Raw genomic sequence first — 26022 nt, 5'->3', positions numbered from 1 at the left:
GTTTTGCTATTGAATAGTTATAAAGCTTCAATATGGTGGACAAGAAATTCAATTTTCTATACTTCAAATATGATTTTGGCTTTTGGCATGCAAATGCTTTTTTGTGGCATTTGTGTTTTTACATGGATAACCAACCAATGGTAATGTCCTAAAAAAAAAATTCAAACTCATTGAGTTTCTAGTGGCAAAGAGTTAACATCAGCATGATCATGTGTATAATCTATGTATAATGATATAAATATATTTCAAGTTATCGAATAGAAGTCATATACACATAACACATATATACGACGAGAAATTGCATGATGTCATGATTTTATAGACGCTAATTGGAGGAATGTCAAGTAGGATTCCAAGGGAAGCAATGGAAAAACAAACCATGCAGGTTATGATCATAAGTAACAACTTCTTTGGATATGGTACCCCATTTTTAATAACCTATATCGTATCATAATGAAAATATTTTGCATAAGAACATATACATGCAGTATTTAGGAAACCTCCCATCCATAATATTACCATGACTGTACATAATACACTATTCAAACTCATAATAGTTCAGATCCAGCCACATTGATGAGAGAGATAATGGTTTCTCTCAGCCTCCAGATTCAACCCATCTTGGAACAGTAGAAACTATAACATTCATCTTGAAAAGTTTACCTAGTATGCTATGATACAACTTATCCATTCAAAGCACAAAAGAACTCATCAAAAGACAACATACCTGATTATCTCCGTGAAATGATGGAATATCATATACAAAGGTGAAAGAATTTCTTTTGCAATGAGCTCCAACTGCTAAGGCATGGCTCCCTTTTAAGATGTGGGTTCATGAAGTACTGCAATCATCCATAATCCATTAGCTATGGTCCCTTACCTTTCATAGCAATCTGTTGAAAGGCTTCACCATCAAGTTAAGAGGATTGTCGAGTTTTTATACTATAACCAGGTCAGTAATGGCATAATGCTTTTTCCATGGGTCGCATTGGTCCACCCTCAAATTGCTCGTGCATGTTGAAAGTTCATTAAACAATTGTGTTGTCATATGCTAGAGGGCCCAGTGCTCAGGGACCTTGCAGGGGCCTTGAGTTCCATACATAATCACTATTAAACTAATGAAGGCTATTTTCAATGGGAGCTCATTTGGTTTTCTAACACATTTAACATGATAAGCAGACAATATTTAGCATTACATGTATGCATGTATTTATTGAATATTATCAGTTTACATCCCCCTTGCGCATCTAATGTTTAACTTAACTATTGCAGTTGATGATTTGGACTTGAATAATGTGTAGACTTTTACGGGGTGTTTCTTACTTGGCAATTGGGAAACATCTATGTGGTCCTGCCACAGGTTAGCAAATTCAGTTTGTCACCCAATAATTAACTAGGGAATGCATGTGAAGATAACTTTTTCAGCATTACTGGCTTCGGTAATTCCCCTCATTCTTTATTTCATATTTAAATTGTGCTTGCAGACTTTATCATAAGGTGCTGCCTCACTCAGCAACATAATGGACCAGGATTATCCATTGCCCCAAGCACATACCTGTCCAAAGAAAAAAGTTCTTAAATGCTAATCAAGAGTTTCCCTGCGTTAAACCCTCTCTCAAAAAGGAAAAAAAAAAAAAACTCACACAGTGAGAAATAAGAAAATGCACAAAAGAAGTCCTAAAATTCATGAAAATGATGGTCAGATAAGCTGCTAGTTAGGTGTAGACATACATGTGCGTTGTTCCAAGTAAGGTTCTTGGTGCAATCCTTTCTTCCTTCTCTTCGAGTACCTTATTTGGAACAAGAGAAATAGAGTGTTGGACTCCATGAGAATAAAATGGTAATCAAAAGGTGACTAATAATGTAGCTCACTAGAAGATTGTGCCCAAAATCTTTCAATGTACTCATTTGGTCTAGAGGCTTCCCTGGCTCTTTCCTTTATTGCTTTCGAAGATCAATGACGTCAGGTGCCTTCACACCAGTTGGCGTACTACGGGAAAATTAAAAAACTCAATTTATTAATACGGCAGAGAGAGAGAGAGAGAGAGAGACCTGGAGAGTCTGGCAACTAATTGAATACCAACCTCCAATTCCTCTTCTTCCATCTATTCCTCCCCTTCCTCCAAGTCATCCCTATACTTACTCCTATCAACAAGTTCCTCTTGCAATCAAAGGAAAATGCATAATGAGACAACAATGATATCACCATCATTAAGGAAACTAAGAAAGTCATAGTAACATGGAAAGTCATTTTCCAACAAAGGAAGATTTAATTGCCTGCGCATGAAGTTTACTATAATAACACAAAGGACTTATTCTATTAATTCAATAAACTAAGTGAAAATGGATAGGGAAAGCTTTCTCTGTGACCCAAACAACATAGAAGTTATACGTGACCCCACTTCTTAGCTGTTTGATTCAAAATTGATGGCTACGATTGTTCATGCCACAATGTCACGCCAAAAGCTGATTTATTTTTCATTTTTTTATACAAAATATTTTTGGATGAAATTTTGAGCGTCCCATCATAAACTAGGGCGAACCTAAATAAAAATCAAATATTCCGTCACCGGAAATATTATGGTAACTTTTCATCACCGAAAATATTTTATTATTATTTTTATCATGTGCACCCCTATCAGATCTATGCATGCCCCAAATTTTTCTTTGAAATGATATATAACTATGAGCCGTCCGATCAAGATCTGAAGGTTAAGAGCCAACTTGTGACATTGTGGCTCAAGGCATCTACTTAGATCTGACGGCTGAGATCAGGGGTCACATATATTATATATGTGGATGGGGTTACATAGAAAGCTTTCTCAAATGCACAGCTCCATACCTCATAATTAGGTTGTTCTTGTTGTTGGACACCAAAAACGTCACTATAGTGGGCGTCCGAACTACAGAATAAAAATTTCATAGAAGCGGTCACAAAAGAATAAGCAATCGCACAGAAGAAGAATCCATACAAAATATTATAAACACTATGACAACATGAATGCAAGAATCATAGGAAGCTTACTTCATCAACAGGAGGCTTGCCCCAACCTCTAGGATGATCACCAAAGCTAGCACCAGGTGGAATAGGAGCATTCAGGCCAGGAAATCCAACTGAAAAACTATATCATGCATTTCAGCTACATTGCCCAAGCAATCCAGTTCACATGTCTACACATTACAACATGAGATCAGATTTTTTAGGACACGAATGTCCATCAATGAAGAGAAAATGGAAAAGTTTAGATACCATATACAGATTACATTTTTTTTTGCAAGTTAGCAAAGGTGTATTTCACAATATAAAAGACTTTCAAAATGAGTACCATAGCAAATGGCCAAATGCCCAGAGGCCTAATTCATGAATGAGGGAGAGAGAGAGAGAGAGAGTCTTCACCATGACATCCACAATTATTTTTAACAAAAATAGAATTAAAAAAAATAAAATATGCAGCTCTCCTAATTTAACAATGCTTAACAACATAAAATATCACACCTACAATTACAAGGCAAAAAAAAGAGAAGACATAAACCACATGAAAAGCAAGTGCTGCTTAGGTGATTTTGTTTATCCTTCCTATTCTAGCGGATGCTTTCACTGGACCAGTGCCTGTAGTACTCTCCAACTTGCACATCTCTAAATAATTCTTCATTTCTTTATCCTTTTGCCTTTGCACTCCCCTGAAAATTGCCGAAAAAGGGTCCTGAATAGGACACCGCAGATACACCATAAAAGGACTTTGATTAAGGTTGCAAAAAAGAAAGAGGCAAAATATGAACTTGACATGATTCTAGCATACATTGCTCATGAAGAATATCATTTTCAAATAAAAATAATTCGAAAGTCAAGAAAACAACACAAATGTTGTGGTATATCAAAATGTAGCGAACGGAAATACTCTTCAAAAGGAGATATATGAAGTTGAACAACTAACAAAGTAGCTACAAGAGTCTTGATAGTATAGATACTTACAACGGAATCAAGGATAACTTGAGTGTCAAATATATCTAGGAAAAGCTGTTTTGAAAAAAAAATGTACATATTTTGGAAATTATTGGCCACATCGATAACCACTGCATAGATTCTGGCCTCCATCCACCGATAAAGGAAATACATAAAGTAATTATTGTAATGCTTGTCTACTAGAAATGAGGGCATCAAAATATTCAAGGAGTTCAAGTCATTTTGCTAACTGATAAAATATTCCAAACTATGTTAGAGGGCTTTGCTCTGCTTCTTTTTTTTCCATGATCATTTCCAGAAGTAAAATCAATATTTCTTTACAAAACCTAAGATATATTTCCAGAAATTAATATTATTTCAAAATCCTTTCCCATTTTCATGAACAACAGACAAATGATAAAGTCAACTATTGATATTATGCAAGTTCCACAAGGAAAGCAAAGACTTCTTTCGTTTGTTTATTTACTCTTTTGGATTACTTATAACAAGTGTAAAACCAGAACTCTTATACAGTTAATTAACAAAGAACAGAGACAAAATTGTACCAAAAAGAAACAAAAAGGGACTGCCCTCTAGACCAAGGTTACAAGATTTGTTGGGGATGCCCCCTCTTGGTGAGGCTATCCCCGATAGCATTGGCTTCATGCCATGCATGTTGGGAAGACACCTCAAGAGATTCAGTGGGCTAAAAAATATTCAAACACTAGTTCAGTCTCCAGCCACAAATAGAAATCCTACAAGTTTTGTTTTGTATATGATACATTTGTATCTGTCAGTGAAGTGTATTCCCCCACGCTGGATGTGGTCCACCATGAGAGCCTCTTTCTAATCAATAACCAACCGAGAACCTAGGTTTTGGGCCGGGCTGTGGAGAGCCATACATCGCTGGCAATGGCAGGGGAAGATCACTTGGCCAAAGCTGCTCATAGAAAGATGTTCTGCCAAAAAGAACCCTGATTTAGCTGACTCCTACACCATCTTGTCCTTGCCATGGTGAGGACTGAGGACGGAAATTTGGATTTAGGGGTTATAGCAGGGTTATCAGGTCTCAGACTTCATCATTGGACAGTTCTGTTCTAAACCTCGGATAAAAAAACATGCCTAAAGAGAACTTTGTTTGCATTAGAGACATGACAACCTTGGTCAGCTGCCACTGGGAAGATGATAGGGAATTGGGCTTCCAAACTGCTTTTTCACAATCACTGATGTCTCCACATTTGAATATTATCTCTAGTTTCTGCCATGAACCGAATATGAAATGGGCCAAATATGCAGAGATGATACTTTTTCAATCCCCTGGACCCTTGCATTGGTTGAACCTCTAGAGAAAGCCTAAGCCCTCGCAGCCATACCTACACTGAATAACCAGCCTCCAAAGTTGGTCATCCTGCATTGCAAAGTGCCACCACCATTTTCCCTACAGGATCCTATTCATCTGCTTTAGGCACCTAATGTGCAATCATCCATACCTAATGGATTTGCAAATGGTGTCCTACTTTACTAGATGAAACTTATGTTTTCTTTGTGCCGACCAAAGGAAGTTCTCATTAGGTGCTGAAGTCTCTTGACAATAGATATCCTCCTAATGGGAGACATCTGGAAAACTGAGATCTTGAAGAGAGTTTTATATTAAGCGCCCTGCATTTGTTTTATAAAAAGGAAAAGACATGTATTTTAATTAATATAAGGGCAAAACGTTTTTCAATTTTTTTTACTAGATATTTCTAAAATCACCATTCAGAATTAGGATGTGTGTGTGTATAAAGATACACACAGGAATCGTCATTGTCCATTTGAGACTAAAGCAAAGCAGTTAAACTCACCAGCCATCTTTATCTTGGAGCTAGATGAAAGACCAGGCTGGAACAAATGAGCAAAAATATACACCACTCCACGCACCCACACAGTGAGACCTTCATCTTCATCTTTCTCCAAAACCTTTTTTATATAATCAGGGCAACATATACAACGAGATGCAATAACCAGCAAAAGAGGCTTCCTCAAAGCCACTGGCTTGCTTTGAGCTTTACAAAAAGCAATTGCTAATGCCTGCTTAGATCCTTCAGTTTCAAATGAGAGCCTCGGCAAATGGAGCAAAACATGTGCACATGACCAAGCTCTCCATGTTGCAGCATGGTATCCTTCCATGGCCTCGCTGATAAATGTATCGATGCCTTCGATTATTGAATGCTTGGAACTAGGAGGTGCAGGTGGGGCTGGCAACTCCCTTTATTCCACACCCTCTATGCAAATGAACAACTTCTTTTATGGCATCGAAGATGGACATGTCCTCCATGCATCATGATGGGGGTGAAGCATGTTCCTGACGTAGAAAATTCAAGATCAGTAATTTTGGTGGGGATACATGAAATAAAAAAGAGTCAAGACTACGTAATATAACCATATAAACTGTTCACTCGTTAAAACATGGGAGTAACAAGTATTCAAAAATTGAAATTTACTATGCATATATTGGAGAAAAAGGAGAATGTATAAGAAATGAGGTGCTTGAATCAGATCTATAGAAGGACAAAAAAAATAGGAGGAAATGGTGAGAAATGGTTACACGATTACTTATAACGGCACATACCACCAAATAATATCCCAATTTCACAAATCGAGCTTTAACTAGTTATTTGGATATTCCTCCAGCTTAAGGGGATAAAAAATATCCAATAACAATATAAAATAGTACCTGTACAGCAAGCAAGAATAGTACCTGTACAGCAAGCAACCAAGCTTCCTTCAGCAACATGCACGCAATGGTTGAACAACAAGACCTCCACTCTTGGCTTAACATACTGTTCTTTTCATACGGCATGGAATTGTCCCAAACATGAGCCAATACTACTAGCGTATATCCCAGCTTTCTACCACCTGCAAAAAATTACATTGATTTAACAATAGAGGTAATTGAGAAACCATCTTGATTTTTTCTGAGAAAAGGTTAACTGCCTGAGAAACCATCTTGTTTAACAAAACAAACAACAAATATCTATAATGCAACCAGCAAAGGTAAACAAACAACATACAAAGTTGCATTTTCCATATTCAATGGCTATCTATACTTTTGGGGTCCCTATTCCAAGTAATGACTAATCCCAACATTTCATACTACCAAATATTCCATTGGCAGGTTGCCATCCGATTATGGGTAGGAATCATATCCCCAATCAAATAAATTATTCATGTCTTGTGATGCAATTCATATCATCAATGAATCTCTCTCTCTCTCTCTCTCTCTCTCACAAACACACACACGAAGATGGAGAAATATGAACATCAAACCAAATTTGACCAAATTCAAGGTGAAATGAAACCAAATAGATGGATCTAGTAGTAAAAAGTTCTGAATCTTCTGATGAATTCAAGGTGAAATGACATCAAAGGACATTATATATTAGTATATCTAGTTTTAGTTGTTCTAGAATTAAGAAATAGAAGTATTCAAGTAAACCTTCAAAAGTGTGATACCAAGCATGAATTTATCATGATGGAGCACCCCTCATTTGATTAGGAAATGTTTCTTGGATTTCATTACTAAATGAGGCATAGTGAGTCTGTGGGTGCGGATGTGATCGAATAATATAAGTGTTTATTTGTCCATTTGCATGTGTGTGAAAGAAGGAATAAAAGAATTGGGATCTTTATTGACATGGCAGGCCAGTCTCACACCGTTTGACGTGTCCATAGACCACAATGCACTTCAAATGGAGGAAATCTGTGATCCTAGCCAGGGTCACTGTAAGGACCCAGACTTTTCTGACACTTTGAAGCCGCTGCACATGCATGAGGATGCCGTCGTACATGTATGACCGCTGTGCGTGCAAAGGATCAGCCGCTGTGAGTGTAAGGATGCCGCTGTGCGTGCAAAGGATCAGCCGCCGTGAGTGTAAGGATGCCGCCGTGAGTGGATGCCACCGTGTGTGCAAAGGATCAGCTGTCGTGAAAGGATGCCACCATGCGTGCAAAGGATCAGCCGCCGTGCGTGTATGCCACTGTGCGTGCAAAGGACTAGCCGCCATGAGTATGAGCATGCCGTCGTACGCAACAGAGAGTTCATGCTGCCAAGCACAGAGATTTCATGATTGTTTGTATGTTTCTAATGTGCCAAGTGCCATCTGCATGTCTCTTTGAGGACACTTGGCTCTTGCAGCCTGCCACCTCTTTCTTTTACTGATTATAAAACCCCTCTTCTTACCTCCCATAAGCCTTTGCTCTCTCTCTCTCTCTCACCCAGCTCCTTAGCCTTGCGAACTTGTGACCTCAAACCCACCATCCTTGGAGCTTGGCCTTGTGAAGGACATTGGGAGTTCCTATAGTACTATAAGTGGATTCAAGATCCATGTTTTATCTTTGTTTGAATGCATGTTCAATTTAATTGTTAAAGTATGAAATTAGGTAGAGATATGAATGTATTTGGAGAACCATGCTTCTGAAATTGGGTTAAGCTTGCACTCTATTTTTCTAGAATTATGACTCTCTTTTGAGCAAATGTTTGAGCATTGAGAATACTTCTATTAACCATGAAATTTTGTGGGGAAGTACCCCTTTGAGTCTATTTTCAGAGGGAAAAGGCCTCTTATATATATCTTTTGTGATTGGAAAGTTATGAGACTTTTGCTAGAACATGCCAAATCTGTGACATAAAATTCCAAGAGCTTTACATGTTTTTGTAATGAACTGTTATTGACCAAATCATGTCCAAATGAGCTCAAACCATTTTTGCATGAAAAACGAGTGAGTCTACTTCAAAAATGGTTTTGGAACCATGTTGAAATTCTCGAAGGTTTGGAAATTATGTTCCTTGTTCCATGAAGGTGTCACTGTTATGATTGAAGGGAATTTCCAGAGCTGTTATATGTTTTTGTAACGAACTGTTTACTGACCAAATCATGTCCGAATGAGCTAAAACCAATTTTGCATGAAAGATGAGTGAGGCTACTTCAAAAATGGTTTTGGAACCATGTCAAAATTTTCTATGGTTTGGAAAATTATGCTCTTTTTTCCATGAAGGTGTCACTGTTGTGATTGCAGGGAATTTCCAGAACTGTTATATGTTCTTGAAATGAATTGTTTGTTGACCAAATAATGTTCAAATGAGCTCAAACTACTTTTGCATGAAAAATGAATGAGTCTATTAAAAAATGGTTTTGGAACCATGTCGAAATTCTCTATGGTTTGGAAATTATGCTCCTTTTTCTATGAAGGTGTCACTGTTGTGATTGCAGGGAATTTTCAGAACTGTTACATGTTTTTGTAATGAACTGTTTACTGACCAAATCATGTCCAATTGAACTCAAACCACTTTTGAATGAAAGATGAGTGAGTCTATTTTAAAATTGGTCCTAGAATCATAAGGAAATTCTCTGTGGTCTGAAAACTATGCTAAAAAAGATAGGCTGTGATCACTTCTTCTCAAACCCGCAAAATGTTTAAAAAATGTTATAAATGAGCCTGATGACTTGTATTTTGCTCTGGACATGTATGTGTATATTAAATGTATGCTTTGTTCTGATAAGAATATGTTCTGATAAGAATTTTCTTTGATAAGAACCTGTTTTAATAAGAATATGTTCTGATATGAATCTGCTCTAATAACAATCTGTTCTGATAAGAATGTGTTCTGTTAAGACTCTGCTCTGATAAGAATCTGTTCTGATAAGAATCTGCTCTGATAAGAACGTTGCGCCGGCAGTTGAGATATTTTTCCCTAACTCCCTATGATAGGATGGGAGTTAGAATGATTGTGTGTGTTGGGTTGGGTCGCCCCCCTCAAACTTCTGTTTGAGGCACTATCCATTGGGACCCCTTTAGTGGTGTGACGCCCTCTAGCGGAGATGCTTAGAGAGGGCCGTGTCTTGCAAGGCCTGTGCCTATCAAAAGCCCCAAAGTGCGTTGGGACTGTGTTTGTGTGAAGGCATTACAAAGTGGGTCCCTCGCTTGTCATTGTCTTCCCTCCTGAGTCAAGTCCTAAGCAACAGGATTCGCTTAGCTTGATGGATAGAGCTTCTACTTTGGAGTAGGCGAATTAGGGAGTGAGTTGGTTAATGCTTGCTAATGTTGCTTATACTTATTAGGCTTATTGAGTTACAGTTGTGATGCTCGTGATGGAAGGGTTTGATAAATGGCTAATTCATATGATATCTGCGTTGTAATTACTCATCCCTGAAAAGAATCATTCATGACACATTGCTAGACATAATTGTAACACGACATCTGGATCTACTTACAGGGCATTGTAGCTCATTCCTTTAACTTCCATCCTTGTAGAGCAATAGCCGTAGGCCTAGGGTGAACGATTCGGGATCACGGCTGGTGGTAGGAGCTCATGCTGCTTACAGAAAAGTGGTTCCATTGTATGTTTCTGATGGCTGATAGCCACAGATTTCGTTTAAAATTTAAAGTTATGTAATGATCAAGGCCTTTGATGCCCAAGAACTTTTTGTAATACTTTGAAAACTTATGTACAATGTATTTCACAATTTTGGGACTTGGTTATCCTGCTTTTGGTTTATGTGTGAGTGATGTAAAACTTTTGTTTTCTTACGTGGTTTGCTTTGTTTACCGTTTTTTTAAGGCGTTGAGCGCACTCCCACCTGAGTGGCATTCGCTTACCCTGGATCACGGTCCCACACTCTGTTCCCCTATGGAAAAAGAGGTCAATTCTATCTCCCTGACTAGAGGCAAAGAGGTCAATTCCCCAGGAAAAACTTCTGGGTACTCTCTTACCACAAGTATCTCTTCTAATTTGGACTGGACATCCCGATTCTCTACTATATAGGCTAAGTATCCAACACATCTTTTCGCCAGAAGACGGGAAGCCCGAAGGGCAGAAATAAAGTGTAGAGGGGGAGCGTCTCTGATACCCACAAAGTGCAGTTCAAGCTAGTTAGGGCATCTAAAGGTCACAGTCTTATCATAACAGTTAACAGTAGCACAGTGGGTGGATAACCAATCCATGCCCAGATTAACATCAAAATCCTGAATATCTAAAAGTATTAGGTCTATGGGCAAGTCACACTTCTCAAGTAAAACTTCACACTATTGTGTACCCTATCAGTTTCCATAGAATCCCCCACAGGTGTGCACACTACTAAAGTATAGTCAAGACATGAAGGTTCAATATTTAGATGACATGCAAAATGAGGTGCGCCAAAAGAGTGAGAGGAACTAGGGTTAATCAAGATTTTAGCTTCCTACTAGAAATAAAAAGCGTACCTCTGATCACCGAGGTAGACGCCTTGGCCTCCTGCTTCGTAAGTGCAAATACCAGACCTTGAGTCTTTGGTCGGTTCTCCGGCTTTACCATGGGGCAGTACTTGATCTAGTGGTCAGGCTTTCCACACCTAAGACATGTTTTTGATTTCTTATAGTACTCTGTCGCAAAGTGGTTGCTCCCTCCACAATATGAGCAGGTCGGGTGCCGATTCTCCCTCACATCGCTCGAAAAGGTCTTTTGAGCTTTCATGTTCCCCTAACTAGGCCTTCCCCTGACATCTCTCCTCTGAGGCAGCCGAGTCTTCCTGCAAAAATTCCTGGACGATGCAGACCTTACTCTCCCTTCTGTCCTCATCTGAAATTACTCGCAATCTTTTTCAATCTTCATAGCGAGGTCTACCAAAGGGGAGAACGACTTAGGGTTGGCTGATATTACTCTTCCTCTGATATCTGGCTGGAGGCCCCTTTCAAAATTGCTTGCCGCCTCTGTATTGATGATGTGAGGCGCGTACCGAGAGAGATCTGCGAACTTGGCTGCATATTGTTCTATTGTCAGCCTCCCTTATTGCTGCTCAATAAATTCAACTTCTTTCCTCTCCCAGACAGAATCAGAGAAATATTATTTTTCAAATGCCACTAGGAAATTCTCCCAGGTGGCCTCAGTCCCTGTCTCCATCCAGGACTGTTTTACCGAACTCCACCAATGTTCGGCCTCCCCTTTCAACATAAGGGTTCCCAATCTGACCTTCTGCTCATCTGAGCAGTGCAAATAGCCTCTCTTCTCTCTCTATCTCTCTCTTGGTTATTTAGGAGTTTGGGTTGTCATTTGGGTTCCTCTGGATTAGAGAAACCATCAGAAGTCCTAATATTTAGTATTTTAGTGATATAGTAAAGAGCAAAGAGAGAAACCAATGAGCCAAAGCTGCTGCCTGTGTGCCTGGGGAAGGCCCAATTAAGAGAGAGAAAGTCAAAGTTCTAGCCTAAACAGAAAAATAAACCCCCATGCTCAAAGTGGCAGCAGATGTGGGGAGTTTCCTCCTCTCTCTAATCCTCAAGATCACCAAATATGCCATAGCCGGCAAGCTAAGGATGCAGTCGCATTATTAATGAATGACCACACAATCACACCTTCTCAATCGCATGCCATCACACAATATCATGTCATGGAATGCCATGTTATCAACATACATACATCATGGCTATATCAGAGAGGCATTCTCTCTCTTCGACGCCATGCTCATCGGAGACGCATACTCATGGACCGTGATAATCAAAGACTTGGAAAAACACATATTACAATAATATAAAATCTGAATATATGAGAAGCAAGGCAATGTCTTTATTCAAAATTTTAAATATTATAATATTTATATCTTGTTTTATCAACCAAACTCGAAATAATTGTGAATATATCAAGTTAACATGCAAACATACATGGAGGAAGGCATGATTCGAACCCCTTGTGCCCGAGCCACGAACGAGCCTTTTGAGGACTTAATTTTATCCCATTGTCTAAAGCACAGGTGATAATAATAACTCAAGGAGATCAATCGAATGGGAAGCAAATAATCACTTTTATTTCACTTAATGGGGATCAAATCATGAGAGAGATATATATCAAAATAGCATTTGAAAGTTTGAGAGAGATACTGCACAAAATAAAGAAGATATGGTGAAACTACACCATGAGGGACCACACGAACTTTTCATTATACAAAAAGAGGCTCAAGATATTATCTCATATGCTCAAATATAATAACATAAACCTTTGATCAAATGTATATTCTCGATAAAAATTCCAGAAAATTTGGATCAAGAAACTCAAAGTGAAACTATTCAAAACTATGGAGTAAATAAGTTAGTCTACACATGCTATGTGTGAGGACTACAGTATTGCTTGGAGACTCTACAAAAACCAAGTATTCATGACGAAAAGATGTAGAGAGCCGCTGTAAATTAAAATTACAGCAACCTTTGATAATGGAAATGAGGTAGGAATTGAAATATAAGAAGAAAACTTAATACCTTAGTGAAGAAATAGTATGGGCTTGATCACATACATGAGGGACTAGTCCATGGAAGGGTTTCAAATGAAAGCTCAAGGAAGAAGATACTCTCATGGGTGGCCACACTTTTGTCAAGGGGGCTATCACTCTCTCTCTTTGAAGAGAATACTCAAGTTAGGGTTTTGAAATGATCCCAAAAGTTACTTTTATACTTAGATCATAAAGATCGATTTGATCTTGAGCCTTGATGCCTTGGATGAGCTTTTGACACCTTTCACTCCTTAAAACCTAGGGTTATAGTCATTTTACCTTAAAACCCTTAGCTCCATATTTTATTTCCCATTAAATCTAAATTCCTGTTTACACTTATGCCCATGGTTTTTAAACAATTTGTGAGAGTCAATAAAAGATAAGGACATGAACATAAAGATACTATGAGACATCCACACATGTGAATAAAATATCTTATGACACCACTAATGGATTTCAACAACACTAAAGTTTCTCATGGGTCAAGCCCATAAGGTGGTGTCACATAAGGTATACCCACATGTCACAAAATCATATGCGGATAATAATATAAATTAAAATAATTCTGAAAATCCCGTGACTTCACACATACCAAAAAATGGCACATGTGAGCAAAAAAAGATGCGACTTAAATCAAACTTAAGCCATAACAATATATAACACTTTAAATAAGTGGATAACATGTTATAACACAATACCACCAAAAGATGTAATGATAAATAGGTCTCCACGTGGATATGACGTCAGCATGAAATTAGAAACACTATGGGGAAATTTGGACAATTGACAAATCTCAATATTTGTTAGATTTCCAAAAGGAACCAAGATAGCCATTTATAATTGTAGTTGCTTTTGCAGCTCTGAAATATACACTTTGATACTTTATCTAGATTTTGTGGTTAAAAAGAAAGATTAGTGAAGATAGCGAGTTGAAATAAGATGAAACATGGCCCACACACGAGAGTACCAACAAGAAAGACAACAATCCAAAAGGGAACTACCACTGCTACAATTACACCATTCGAACCCCAAAACAAAGATAAAAAATTTCCATAATTAGCCCACCTAAACCCTAAAAGAACCCATAAATGTGAGACTCTCAAAATTTTCTATTGACATAAAGCACAACAACAAAATACAGTAAATGAAAACACCCATTAACCAAGTCAGCCAACTCATGGATATTGTGATTTCATTTGCAGAGTGTCAATGTTGGCATGCCATAATTCTTTTCAGGAGATTGCAATTAAAATGAATGAATCAAAGCGATTGTGAGTTTACATAAGAATCGAGCTGATTGCAACATCAAAGTCAATAGGATTTACAAGAGCAACCTGGGATTCCTATTGCAATCAGGATCGAGTTTCCCTCTCTAATTCCTGGTGGATTAGGGTTTTTTGAACTGCAAAACCCTAATCCACCATAAATCTAATTTTCTCCAGATTAATACACAACCATTAGACCTATCTGATTAGGATGGCCAAATGTCTGCGGTTGTGGAGCTTCAGACCTCAACTTTGTGGAGAGAGGGAGCTCTGGGCAGAGAGAGAGAGAGTGAGAGAGAAAAGTAGAAATGACAGGATGAAAGGTCGAACGAGGTTTTGGGGCATTCTAGAGCACTGTCCAGTACTACGAACATTGGACAACATAAGCTAGTTGTCTGGTAATACAAACGCTGGACAGAGCTAGTGCTTTGTGGAAAGAATGGGCCCTCCTGTCCGGCATTATCATTGCCAGATAAGAGCCCCCAAAAGGTGTCCATACATAAATCGCTCAAAAATTTAAATAATAAAAATTGTCACAAATTATTTGTAGGACTATTTTGATCATTTTCACTATTTGAATTATTTTCATAGTGTTCTTAGGCTGCATCTTTCTAAGCCCACACCCTCCAAATTTCAGGTAGATTCGATAAATAAATATAAAATTAAAAGTTTTGAAATTTGAAAATTTGGAGCATGCACAATTATATTTAATGCCCACCACTAGTTTTATAGAAAGGAAAAGACACAGGTATTTTAAAATTGCTAAAACTACCATTCAGAAACAGGATGTGCGGGTGTGTGTGTATATATAATGATACATATAGGAATCTTCATAGCCCATTTGATACTAAAACAAAGCAGCCATACTCATATCTCAGAGTCAGATGAAAGACCAAGCTAAAATGAACGAGTAGAAATACACATCAAACCACACACCCACACAGTGAAACCTTCATTGTCCACGGACCCACATGCCAATCAACTAGATTGCCCTCTTTCAGAGATTGACCAACTGCAAAGAGAGGCTTGGCTTTACCTAATTGATGTATCATGTGTCGCGAACCTTAGGAAACTAACCCTCACCTCTTTATATATTGTCCCTTGGCCCATTCCTTGTGGGGAGCTTTTCTTCAGCTCTTCAAATGGCAATGGATGACCCCAAAAAATATTTCCAATCTCTTCTTTTCTCTCCACCTCTACCCCTGGGCCTCTTCAGGTATCATATTGTGGAAGGCTTCAATGGCAGCCCTCATTTGGGAAATTTCGATAGAACGTAACAATCATATCTTCCGACGACAGTTCTCTACCATTGAATCCTTGTTTGATATAATCAAAGCAGCAGTTATCTGCTGGGCTACTAATCACAATCGATTCAAAGGCCTCCCCCCTTCGGCCTTCCACCTGCACTGGTACAATCTCCTTTTCTTACCGCCACGCGAGTAACTCACGAGCCTCCTTGTGGCTTCCTCCAGAGTTGGACTGCGTAAAGCTCAACTTTGATGGTTGTTCCATAGGCAACCCAGGGCTATCAAGTATAGGTCTTTTTAGAGACCACAAATAGTCCACTTTGACCTCTTTCTCGAAGTCATAGGTCAATCCGATTTCCAATCAGCAGAAGCTAGATCATTTCTTGCAGGCCTCAAACTATTTGACAACTCTTGGGGCCAAGCTCTCACCATAGCAGGGGACTCCCACAATGTTATTTCCTGGGCCTCTAGTTCGACTAACTACCAATGGTGATCCAAGAAAACAGTACCTCACTCCATGACCAGGCTTGAAAGTTCTCAAGCAACCATGCAGTTAACTCCATTATCACTACCTACCCTCCTCTTTACTCTTGACCACAGCCCCTTCGTTCAATTTCCTAAATCAAAAGATATTTTGTTCCCCTTATAAATTAGAGTTCGAGATAGAAATATGATTAACATGCTATAAGACAATATCATGAAATTTGCATTACCAGGGTTTAATTAACTTGCAATCAATCTGGGCATGTACGTCACAAACCATATTGAGATTGCCCATTAGAAACATTGAGTCCCATCATAGAACATAAAACTGGAATGATTTGATAGTAGCTTGAAGAATAGTGAGGCTGTTTAGGGTCTACCACTGCATAGTTGTACCTCTCCCAAAACGTTTGCTAGTTTGAAGAGCGGACCTCAATTCAGGTACAAGTTCGATAAAATAGAGCTCCAAACAAAAATGAATTTCACAAATAATGCACGAGATAACTAAATTTGAAGAAACTACAATTCCTACAAAAGGGCATCTTAGACAAAAAAGAGACAATATCTTGTCCAGTTCAACCTGCATGAATGCTGGAACAATTTGGACCTAATTACTGTGTTCCTTTGTTTTGGGAAGCTAGCAGAATTTTCATGTCATGTGAGTTTTATTCGATGCAAGTACAAAGGCTGCTAAGTGATAACAATGATTTGGAAGGTGATTCAAGAGAAGATTCATCTTAAACTGAGATTGAGCTGACGATGAGAACACTATCGGACATTCGTAAGCGTCAGATCAGCCACAGAATGGCTCAGATTCAATTTGGGCCATTCGTGTATGGGCGTACAGCAGTGACTCCCATATATATATATATAGGCGAAATTGAATAATGTTTCATCAAGAGGTTTTGCCATAAAAATCATTACGAATCTACACAAGCTATGGCAGATTGCCTATGCTTTTTTGCATGAAAAAATAACGCCACGGATCTGCTATGTCTGTTGCAGTACTGCCACAGACATGTCCGTGGTGGCCTTTTAATCCACACTGTCCGAAAAAATCGGATGGCGCCGAGCCTATAGGCGAAAATCCTATTCATTTGGGAATGGATTCTGTAAGCCCACGGGCTGACAACTACAGTGTCAGCCAACGGCCCAGATTCAGTAGGTTCTTGTGACTCAAATTGAAAGCTTTGGATATTGTGTGTCTACCTTCTGAATGGTTTTTTTTTTGGCTAAACACTGCCTCATTATCATGTCAGATTGATAACTAAACAATTTGTTGAAAATTTGCTTTTTAGTACCATGAAAAAAGGTATCATCTTTCGGTTGATAAATTTCAATTGGAAATGCAATTTCATGTGTAGTCTTGAAAAAGAGAAAAAAAGTTAGTAAAACTTGGTCCCCATGACCGAAATAGGTACATAGAATATGATGCCATAATAGGGAATCTTCTATGAAAATGAAAGCATTTAGATGTGTGCTGAAAATTCTGTGGTAAACTCTGATGAATACTTCAAATGTTGTACTCTGAGAAATGCATGAAAAATCATGGGGTGCACGTGCAAAATGCTTGGCAAGCTTGGAGGAGATATTGGAGATATATAGGTAAGTGTGGAAATGCTTGGTAGTGCCAAGAGGTGACATGAAGGAGAATCATGCTGGTTTTTGAAACATTTATTTTGGGAAGTTGAGTTCCTTCATACTATCAAGTTTTTGTCATTTTCACTTGATAAGCAATCATCCATCTTGGTATCATTTTTACTTGTTGCAGTAGGTAAAACAAAGCAACCAGAACAGTGGTCTTCTCCTACTCTTTTATGAAATTGGTTGGAATTTTCGAACAAGTGGTTAAATTGTTAGCTAACAACTATAAACTTGTTATAGTTAACTTCATTCAAAAAAAAAAAAAACCAACTATACACTTGATAGCATGTTGTATATGAAGATTGTCTGTGACCTCTTCCTATTGTTTCGCTATTGAATATTTATAAAGCTTCAATATGGTCGACAAGAAATTCAATTTTCTATACTTCAAATATGATTTTGGCTTTTGGCATGCAAATGCTTTTTTGTGGCATTTGTTTTTTTACATGGATAACCAACCAAGTCTCTCCTCGGAGGCAGCCAAGTCTTCCTCCCAAAATTCCTGGACGATGCGGACCTTACTCTCCCTTCTTTCCTCAACTGAAATTCCTCGCAATCTTTTTCAATCTTCATAGCTACCAAAGGGGAGAACGACTTAAGGTTGGCTGATATAACTCTTCCTCTGATTTCTGGCCAGAGGCCCCTTTCAAAATTGCTTGCCTTGTGCGCCTCTGTATTGATGATGTGTGGCGCGTACCGAGAGAGTTCTGCGAACTTGGCTGCATATTGTTCTGTTGTCAGCCTCCCTTATTGCAGGTCAATAAATTCAACTTCTTTCCTATCCCGGAAAGAATCGGGGAAATATTATTTTTCAAATGCCACTAGGAAATTCTCCCAGGTGGCCTCAGTCCCTGTCTCCATCCAGGACTGTTTTACCGAACTCCACCAATGTTCGGCCTCCCCTTCAACCATAAAGGTTCCCAATCTGACCTTCTGCTCATCTGAGCAGTGCAAATAGCCTCTCTTCTCTCTCTATCTCTCTCTTTGTTATTTAGGAGTTTGGGTTGTCATTTGGGTTCCTCTGGATTAGAGAAACCATCAGAAGTCCTAATATTTAGTACTTTAGTGATATAGTAAAGAGCAAAGAGAGAAACCAATGAGCCAAAGCTGCTGCCTGGTGCCTGGGGAAGGCCTAATTAAGAGAGAGAAAGTCAAAGTTCTGGCCTAAACAGAAAAATAACCCCCCATGCTCAAAGTGGCAGAAGGTGTGGGGAGTTTCCTCCTCTCTCAAATCCTCAAGATCACCAAATATGCCATAGCCGGCAAGCTAAGGATGCAGTCGCATTATTAATGAATGACCACACAATCACACCTTCTCAATCGCATGCTATCACGCAATATCATGTCATGGAATGCCATGTTATCAGCATACATACATCATGGCTATATCAGAGAGGCATTCTCTCTCTTCGACGCCATGCTCATCGGAGACACATACTCATGGACAGTGATAATCAAAGACTTGGAAAAACACATATTACGATAATATAAAAGCTGAATATATGAGAAGCAAGGCAATGTCTTTATTCAAAATTTTAAATATTATAGTATCTATATCCTGTTTTATCAACCAAACTCGAAATAATTGTGAATATATCAAGTTAACATGCAAACATACATGGAGGAAGGCATGATTCGAACCGCTTGTGCCCGAGCCACGAACGAGCCTTTTGAGGACTTAATTTTATCCTATTGTCTAAAGCACAGGTGATAATAATAACTCAAGGAGATCAATCTAATGGGAAGCAAATAATCACTTTTATTTCACTTAATGGGGATCAAATCATGAGAGAGATATATATCAAAATAGCATTTGAAAGTTTGAGAGAGATACTGCACAAAATAAAGAAGATATGGTGAAACTACACCATGAGGGACCACACGAACTTTTCATTATACAAAAAGAGGCTCAAGATATTATCTCATATGCTCAAATATAATAACATAAACCTTTGATCAAATGTATATTCTCAATAAAAATTCCAGAAAATTTGGATCAAGAAACTCAAAGTGAAACTATTCAAAACTATGGAGTAAACAAGTTTGTCTACACATGCTATGTATGAGGACTACACTCTTGCTTGGAGACACTACAAAAACCAAGTATTCATGACGAAAAGATGTAGAGAGCTACTGTAAATTAAAAATGGAAATGAGGTAGGAATTAAAAATGGAAATGAGGAAGGAATTGAAATATAAGAAGAAAAACTAATACCTTAGTGAAGCAATAGTATGGGCTTGATCACACACATGAGGGACTAGTCCATGGAAGGGTTTCAAATGAGAGCACAAGGAAGAAGATACTCTTGGGTGGCCACGCTTTTGTCAAGGGGGCTATCACTCTCTTTCTTTGAAGAGAATACTCAAGTTAGGGTTTTGAAATGATCCCAAAAGTATCATGGTGATCCAAGCAAGCAGTACCTCACTCCCTATCCAGGCTTGAAAGTTCTCAAGCAACCAAGCAGTCAACTCAACTATAACTACCTACCCTCCTCTTAACACTTGAACACAGCCTCCTCATCCCATTTCTTAAATCTGAAGACATTATGTTCCCCATGTAAATTAGAGTTCGAGATAGAAATATGATTAACATGCTATAAGACAATATTATGGAATTTGCATTACCAGGGTTTAATTAACTTGAAATCAATCTGGTCATGTATGTCATTGAGATTGCCCATTAGAAACATTGAGTCACATCATAGAACATAAAACTGGAATGGTTTGATAGTATCTTGAAGAATAGTGAGGCTGTTAGGGTCTTCCACTGCATAGTTGCACCTCTCCCAAAAAGTTTGCTAGTTTGAAGAGCAGACCTCAATACAGGTACAAGTTCAAGAGCTCCCAACATAAATGAATTTCACAAATAATGCACGAGATAACTAAATTTGAAGAAACTACAATCCCTACAAAAGGGCATCTTAGACAAAAATGAGACAATATCTTGTCCAGTTCAACCTGCATGAATGCTGGAACAATTTGGACGTAATTACTGTGTTCCTTTGTTTTGGGGAGCTAGCAGAATTTTCATTTCATGTGAGTTTTATTTGATGCAAGAACAAAGGCTGCTAAGTGCTAATAATGATTTGGTCAAGAAAAGATTCATCTTAAACTGAGATTACGTTTACGCAAAACAACAATTCACATGAAGTGACATGTTAATTCTTATTAGTGAAGTGAGGGACCCAATTCAAATATGCATTTGGTTGAATGTTGAAACACGCCTCAACAAATATTTCTATGTGATGAATCACACGGATGAGATATAAGATGGAAGACAAATTCAAAAGCTATAAAAAGAAATATAAATAATAAAAATTGTCAAAAGTAAATAAGAAAAATTAACATAAAAAAGAAAATACATGCATCCCATACATGAATATGGTTGTTCAACTTCTAGACCTATGTCAAAACTTATGGGGGCAAACATATCAAATCGTAGGTGTCCATGTCTGAAATTTCAAGATGTGAACAGGAAAATACCTCCATGTTTGACACCAAAAAATGACACATGCTTGGTGAGGCTCATCAGATTGTCTACTGGTATGTCGAAAGCAACACATTAATCGGATATAGCGGTAGAGCCACGCACCACGACATGTCTAAAATAAAATGCTTCTAGATCCAATAATCGAAAGGCCCGAATGAGAAATTCAATATTTATCAAGATAGATTTGGAAAGAGGAAATAAGAATTCCAACTAAAATAAAGCTATTATGCATCTTACCAATTGCTCATCAGTTTATGAATAAATCTAACAGGCAGGTCATAAATGACCAAACAAAATTCATGTCTACAAACAACATTGTATGATGTTGGTTATTTGGGGGAAGAGAGGAGCAGGAGATGAATTAGGAGGAAAACGCTGAGGTGAAATAATAAGGCTAGGGGAGGGCATATCAAGAGGGGTTGCTGGAAGAAGGGTTGCAAGCATGGGATGGCGTTGAGAGAGGGTGGAGAGAGAGGGGGAAAAGAAAGCGAGGATAGAGAGGGTATAGGAGCTTGGAAAAAACGAGATGAAGGAGCAGTTTGCATGTGAAACACGATTGGATGGGTGAAAAAGGGGGGAAAGGGACACGACAGGAGAGGGCAAGTGTCCACCATCCGCGTAGAGGAAAGGCTCAGAAAAGGTAACTGAGGAAACAATAGGATCAATGAGTGAAAAGAGGAAAAGGGAGGAGAGTTGCTTGCTAGTTTCCTAAGACCGGAGGGAGACATGGAGGAAGGACAACTAGTGTCAAGGGATTGGAAAGGGAAGCAACGATCACTTGCTCACCAGGACGGTTCGACGAAGGACAAGGGACGTGGAGCCACGTGGCATCTCCTGAAAAGAGGAAATTGCGATCAAGAGATCATTGAGATGCACACTAGGGGAGGATCGATGGCGAGACAATCGAGAAAGAGCCACGTGGCTGGTCCAGATGGGGAGATAGAGCCGCCTGCTCTAAGGCCAGGGATGACTTGCCTTGGGAAATGGGGTTTATGAAGCAACCATTCGTCCCATCATCGTGAATGATGGGAAGCTCGAGAGGTGGTGAAGCTCTTGGGGCAGCAGTTTGCTTAGTACCAACTTTGTTAGCCACACAATGGAACTTGGACGCTGATGGTCATTTCCCGACCGTCCTCTATGCGAGACCTCGATCCATCCATCCTCGTGTATCAAGGAATGTGATCCAAACAGAGGAGGATCGAGGTCTCTGAGATGGCGGGACGATAGGGGAGAGGTGAAGGACCAAGCCATGGGAATGTTCAAGAAGAGGCCATCTACTTCAGCCAGATGGAGGGTGGGATGAGGAAAGGGGCCAACGATTCTATGAGAAGTTGGATTGATCCAAGAGGAAGGGTGCCTGAGGACCTCTAATGGACCAAGCTAAACTCGTCGCAAGAGTCCCCAATTTTTTTGAAAGTGTTGATGCGCCACGCTTGCATGGGGATGTTGGTGGCCTGAAACCAAATTGTTTACAAAACGGCTCCCAGGTACTAATTCCAAACAGAAAGGGTGAGAGATGCCCCATTGAACCAAGAATGGTGTCCCTGCTGGGCACTATTACAACTGACTTTAGATGGGAAAGAGAAAAGAAATTCTCTAGGCAGGTTAGGTCTGAGAAAGCCCAAACTTCCCTATTCCATTTCTTTATACCTTTGATGTCATGCCTGAAGGGGTGTATAGACCTACCGAAGAGGACCTCAAAGCCTTCACAATATGGGAAGAGTGTGGCTCCCCAACTAGAATGGTGAGAGGGGGGAGGTGGGTGTAGCTATGGTAAGGAGTGGGGGGAAGAGGATAGAGAGGAAGAGGGTTGGGCGAGGACGGCGGCGGTCGAGAGTACGGATCAGGGCTTGGGCGGAGGAAGGCGGTGGTCGAGGGGGGCCCAAGCTAGGGAGAGGAGGGAAAGCACTCTGAGACGGACCCAAGTTCTTTGAATCACCCTCTCTATGTATTTTTAATTATCTCTAATATGGTGAACCAACATTCTTCCACTCAATCATTGGTGGTACATACAAAAAATTACTCTCCAGTTTAGTACTATTACCACAAAAAGTTCTTAATATCTTAAAACATCTTAAAATAATAAAACATGAATTTTAAACTTATAAATATTATTCTTTTACCAAAGTATTTAGACATAATTAAAGTAATAGATAAATCAGAAAAACTAACATAAAAAAGTAAATACATGCATCCCATGTATGAATATGGCTGTTCAACTTCTAGATACATGTCAAAACTTATGGAGGCAAAAATGTCAAATCATAGGTATCCATGTGTGAAACTTCGAGATGTGAACATGCAAATGCCTCGATGTTTGACACCAAAAAATGACATGCTTGGTGATCCTCACCAGATTGTCTACGCTAAACACACCATCTGAACCTGTAACTAAATTTTAATGAAGCTACGTATGTTCTACTTTAAGTGAGAGGAGTAACGACTAAACCCAAATCCATGAAAAGATAGACTAAATTAAATCATTTATAGGAACAACATGTAAAACCAAGTTACATCCTAAACATAATACCCGTAAATTTCCAATATAAAGAAAATAATTACGAAGATAAAAAAAAAAAAATCATAATCAACATACAAACTAAGAAAAATTCAACTAACAATTATATACTAAAAAAAATACCACTTCAAAAGAAAAATGTACTTAGATTCAGGGAAATGGTAGCTGATGAAACTATGGATGCCATTTTCATACTAGAGAGCAAGATCTATAGAACCTTCAAAATCTCTTCTATAGATATTGGACCAGATGTCCAGTCCAATGTATATTGCGGGCAAATAAACCCCAAGACCAATAAATAGTTAAAAAAAAGCCGCCTAGATGAATCACCACAATGAACCCCCAAACCATTGAATTCCAAAATCCAAGCTTATGGCAACAAATCAGTAGCATAAACCTTCAAAAAGAAACCATGAAAACTAGATAAGCCATAAATAGGGCACCAAGAACAAAACCCTAGTTCAGGTTAATGGATGGCCTCGAAATTTCCAAAGCAAAGCAACATACCATAAGAAATCCCTGAAAGGAAGATACCTATGACTTGGATTCAATGTAAGAAACCCTAATACTCTTCGTGCTCCATGGATTCAACGTCCTCTGGGTTAGCTAAAACACCACCCATATATGTAGACTAGTGTAGAAGAAAGCCTAATACTAGTTTGCAAAGCAAGAGTAGAACAACAAGAGAATCGCAGTAAAGAGTTTCTCTTTATAAAAAAAATAACTAACCAGTAATGTAAGAAAAATGAGGGTGGATAGCTTTTATAGTGATACAGATTTTTATTTTACCAAGTGTCTAAAATGCTAACACCGTAAAATCAAAATAACTCCCTAAGTCCGTTTACACTATAACTTGGAAATGGGTTCCAAAAGTTTACAGACACTGATTGATTCAATCTTTCGTTTAACCGGAGAATAAAACAGAAAACAAAGGAAATGAAAGAATCTTGTAGAGACAGAGAGAGAGGGAGAAGGGGAAATCTAACTTGCTCCTAGGGTTTTGAAGTAGAAAGAATGCACAAAGAGATGAGAAGAACAAAGAGGAGGAGAAGAAGGGAAAAATAGTACTTCAAAATTCAAACTAATGGGCCCCAACAAATATATGATTGTTGGTTTTGTCTCTACCTCAACCATCATATATTTCCCCTTCATAACAATCTCTCTCTCTCTCTCTCTCTCTGGTTCGCTCAAGCCTTAGATTGAACTTTCTCGGGCTCGTCATAGTTGGAGTCTAGATGGAAATAGAGATTGAAGTCTAGCTCTCAGAGAGAGATCGAGGTGAAGATTGAAGCTGAGTGCTTGCTCTCTCCCTCAAAAAAAAAAAAAATCTAAAAGATTCATCACCACCAATAAATCGCTTCAACAAATAGATTAACAAAGGCTAGTAGAATCCCATACCTTTCCATCTTACTCTGAATGGAGCAACACCATGCTTTGACATTTGTAAATATATGTATCCATTTTGTATATGGGCGCGCAAGACTGAAACAGAGCGTAAGAGATACGAGAATAAACAAAACAAGTTATGGCCTATTGGGTATTCTGAGAGAGAGAAAGAGACTATTACGATCCCGGTAAATAAAGCTGAGAGCATACAAAATACAAGATTCAGAGAGAGAGAGAGCGAGAGCAAACAAAGGATAGATTAGAGAGAGAAAGGGCAATTAGGGGCATCTTACTGGTGATGAGAGAGAGAGAGAGAGCAACGAAAGGATAACATAGATAGAAAAAGGGCAACTACAAGCAAAAGGAACTTATCTTCCAAAACCAAATTTTTAATAAAAGAATGAAAGCAAAAAAAAACGCATATAAAGTTTTTGCATTCACCTTGGTCATCAAGATCTTGAGTTTCAAATCGTAACAAGTCTTGAGATTCTTCTTCCTCCTTTCTACTCTTTTGAATTCCCATAAGCTTGAGTCTAACTTTTGTAGGATATAGCGTCCCTCCCTGCAAAACAAAAAAAATGCTAATCATAAGCACTTAAAAGCATAAATGAGCAAGATAATCAATAAAAAATTTAAGCATTTGAGATCCGAATCGTCTCTAATAGCTAAGCGTTCCACTGGGGGGGGGGGGGGGGGGGGAAAGAAGAAAATTCCACTAGAAACCACAAAATAAGCCCTAGAAACACAATTCAATTCCCTAAACCCTAT

The 26022-nt window shown here is 38.7% G+C and overlaps 1 protein-coding gene across 29 annotated transcripts in view; it reads right to left on the bottom strand.

Annotated features, from left to right (window-relative positions):
• LOC110006664 (uncharacterized) overlaps nucleotides 1–26022 on the bottom strand; it is a 33938-nt gene that overhangs the window by 6337 nt on the left and 1579 nt on the right. For 3 of the 29 annotated variants that reach the window (XM_088856537.1, XM_088856616.1, XM_088856580.1), the window contains 9 exons: nucleotides 25696–25816; nucleotides 25267–25350; nucleotides 6684–6841; nucleotides 5788–6287; nucleotides 3026–3704; nucleotides 2085–2903; nucleotides 1873–1990; nucleotides 1732–1790; nucleotides 728–1555 (listed from right to left, as the gene is read on the bottom strand). In XM_088856537.1, the coding sequence (XP_088712663.1) occupies nucleotides 6264–6287; nucleotides 6684–6841; nucleotides 25267–25350; nucleotides 25696–25816 (387 nt within the window). In that variant the 3' untranslated portion in view covers nucleotides 728–1555; nucleotides 1732–1790; nucleotides 1873–1990; ... (1 more) ...; nucleotides 3026–3704; nucleotides 5788–6263. Of the gene's footprint in view, nucleotides 1–727; nucleotides 1556–1731; nucleotides 1991–2084; nucleotides 2904–3025; nucleotides 3705–5787; nucleotides 6288–6683; nucleotides 6842–11185; nucleotides 12085–20075; nucleotides 20396–20485; nucleotides 20659–25266; nucleotides 25351–25695; nucleotides 25817–26022 lie in introns of those variants that run through there. The other 26 variants (XM_088856548.1, XM_088856618.1, XM_088856563.1 and 23 more) reach the window with 24 other exon arrangements.

This window comes from Amborella trichopoda, chromosome 2 (genome assembly GCF_054954075.1).
Source record: "Amborella trichopoda isolate Santa Cruz 75 chromosome 2, AtrichopodaSantaCruz75HAP2 v2.0, whole genome shotgun sequence".
NCBI lineage: Eukaryota > Viridiplantae > Streptophyta > Magnoliopsida > Amborellales > Amborellaceae > Amborella > Amborella trichopoda.
Note: the sequence above shows the minus strand (reverse complement) of the source record. Positions and strands in the feature narration are given on the sequence as shown.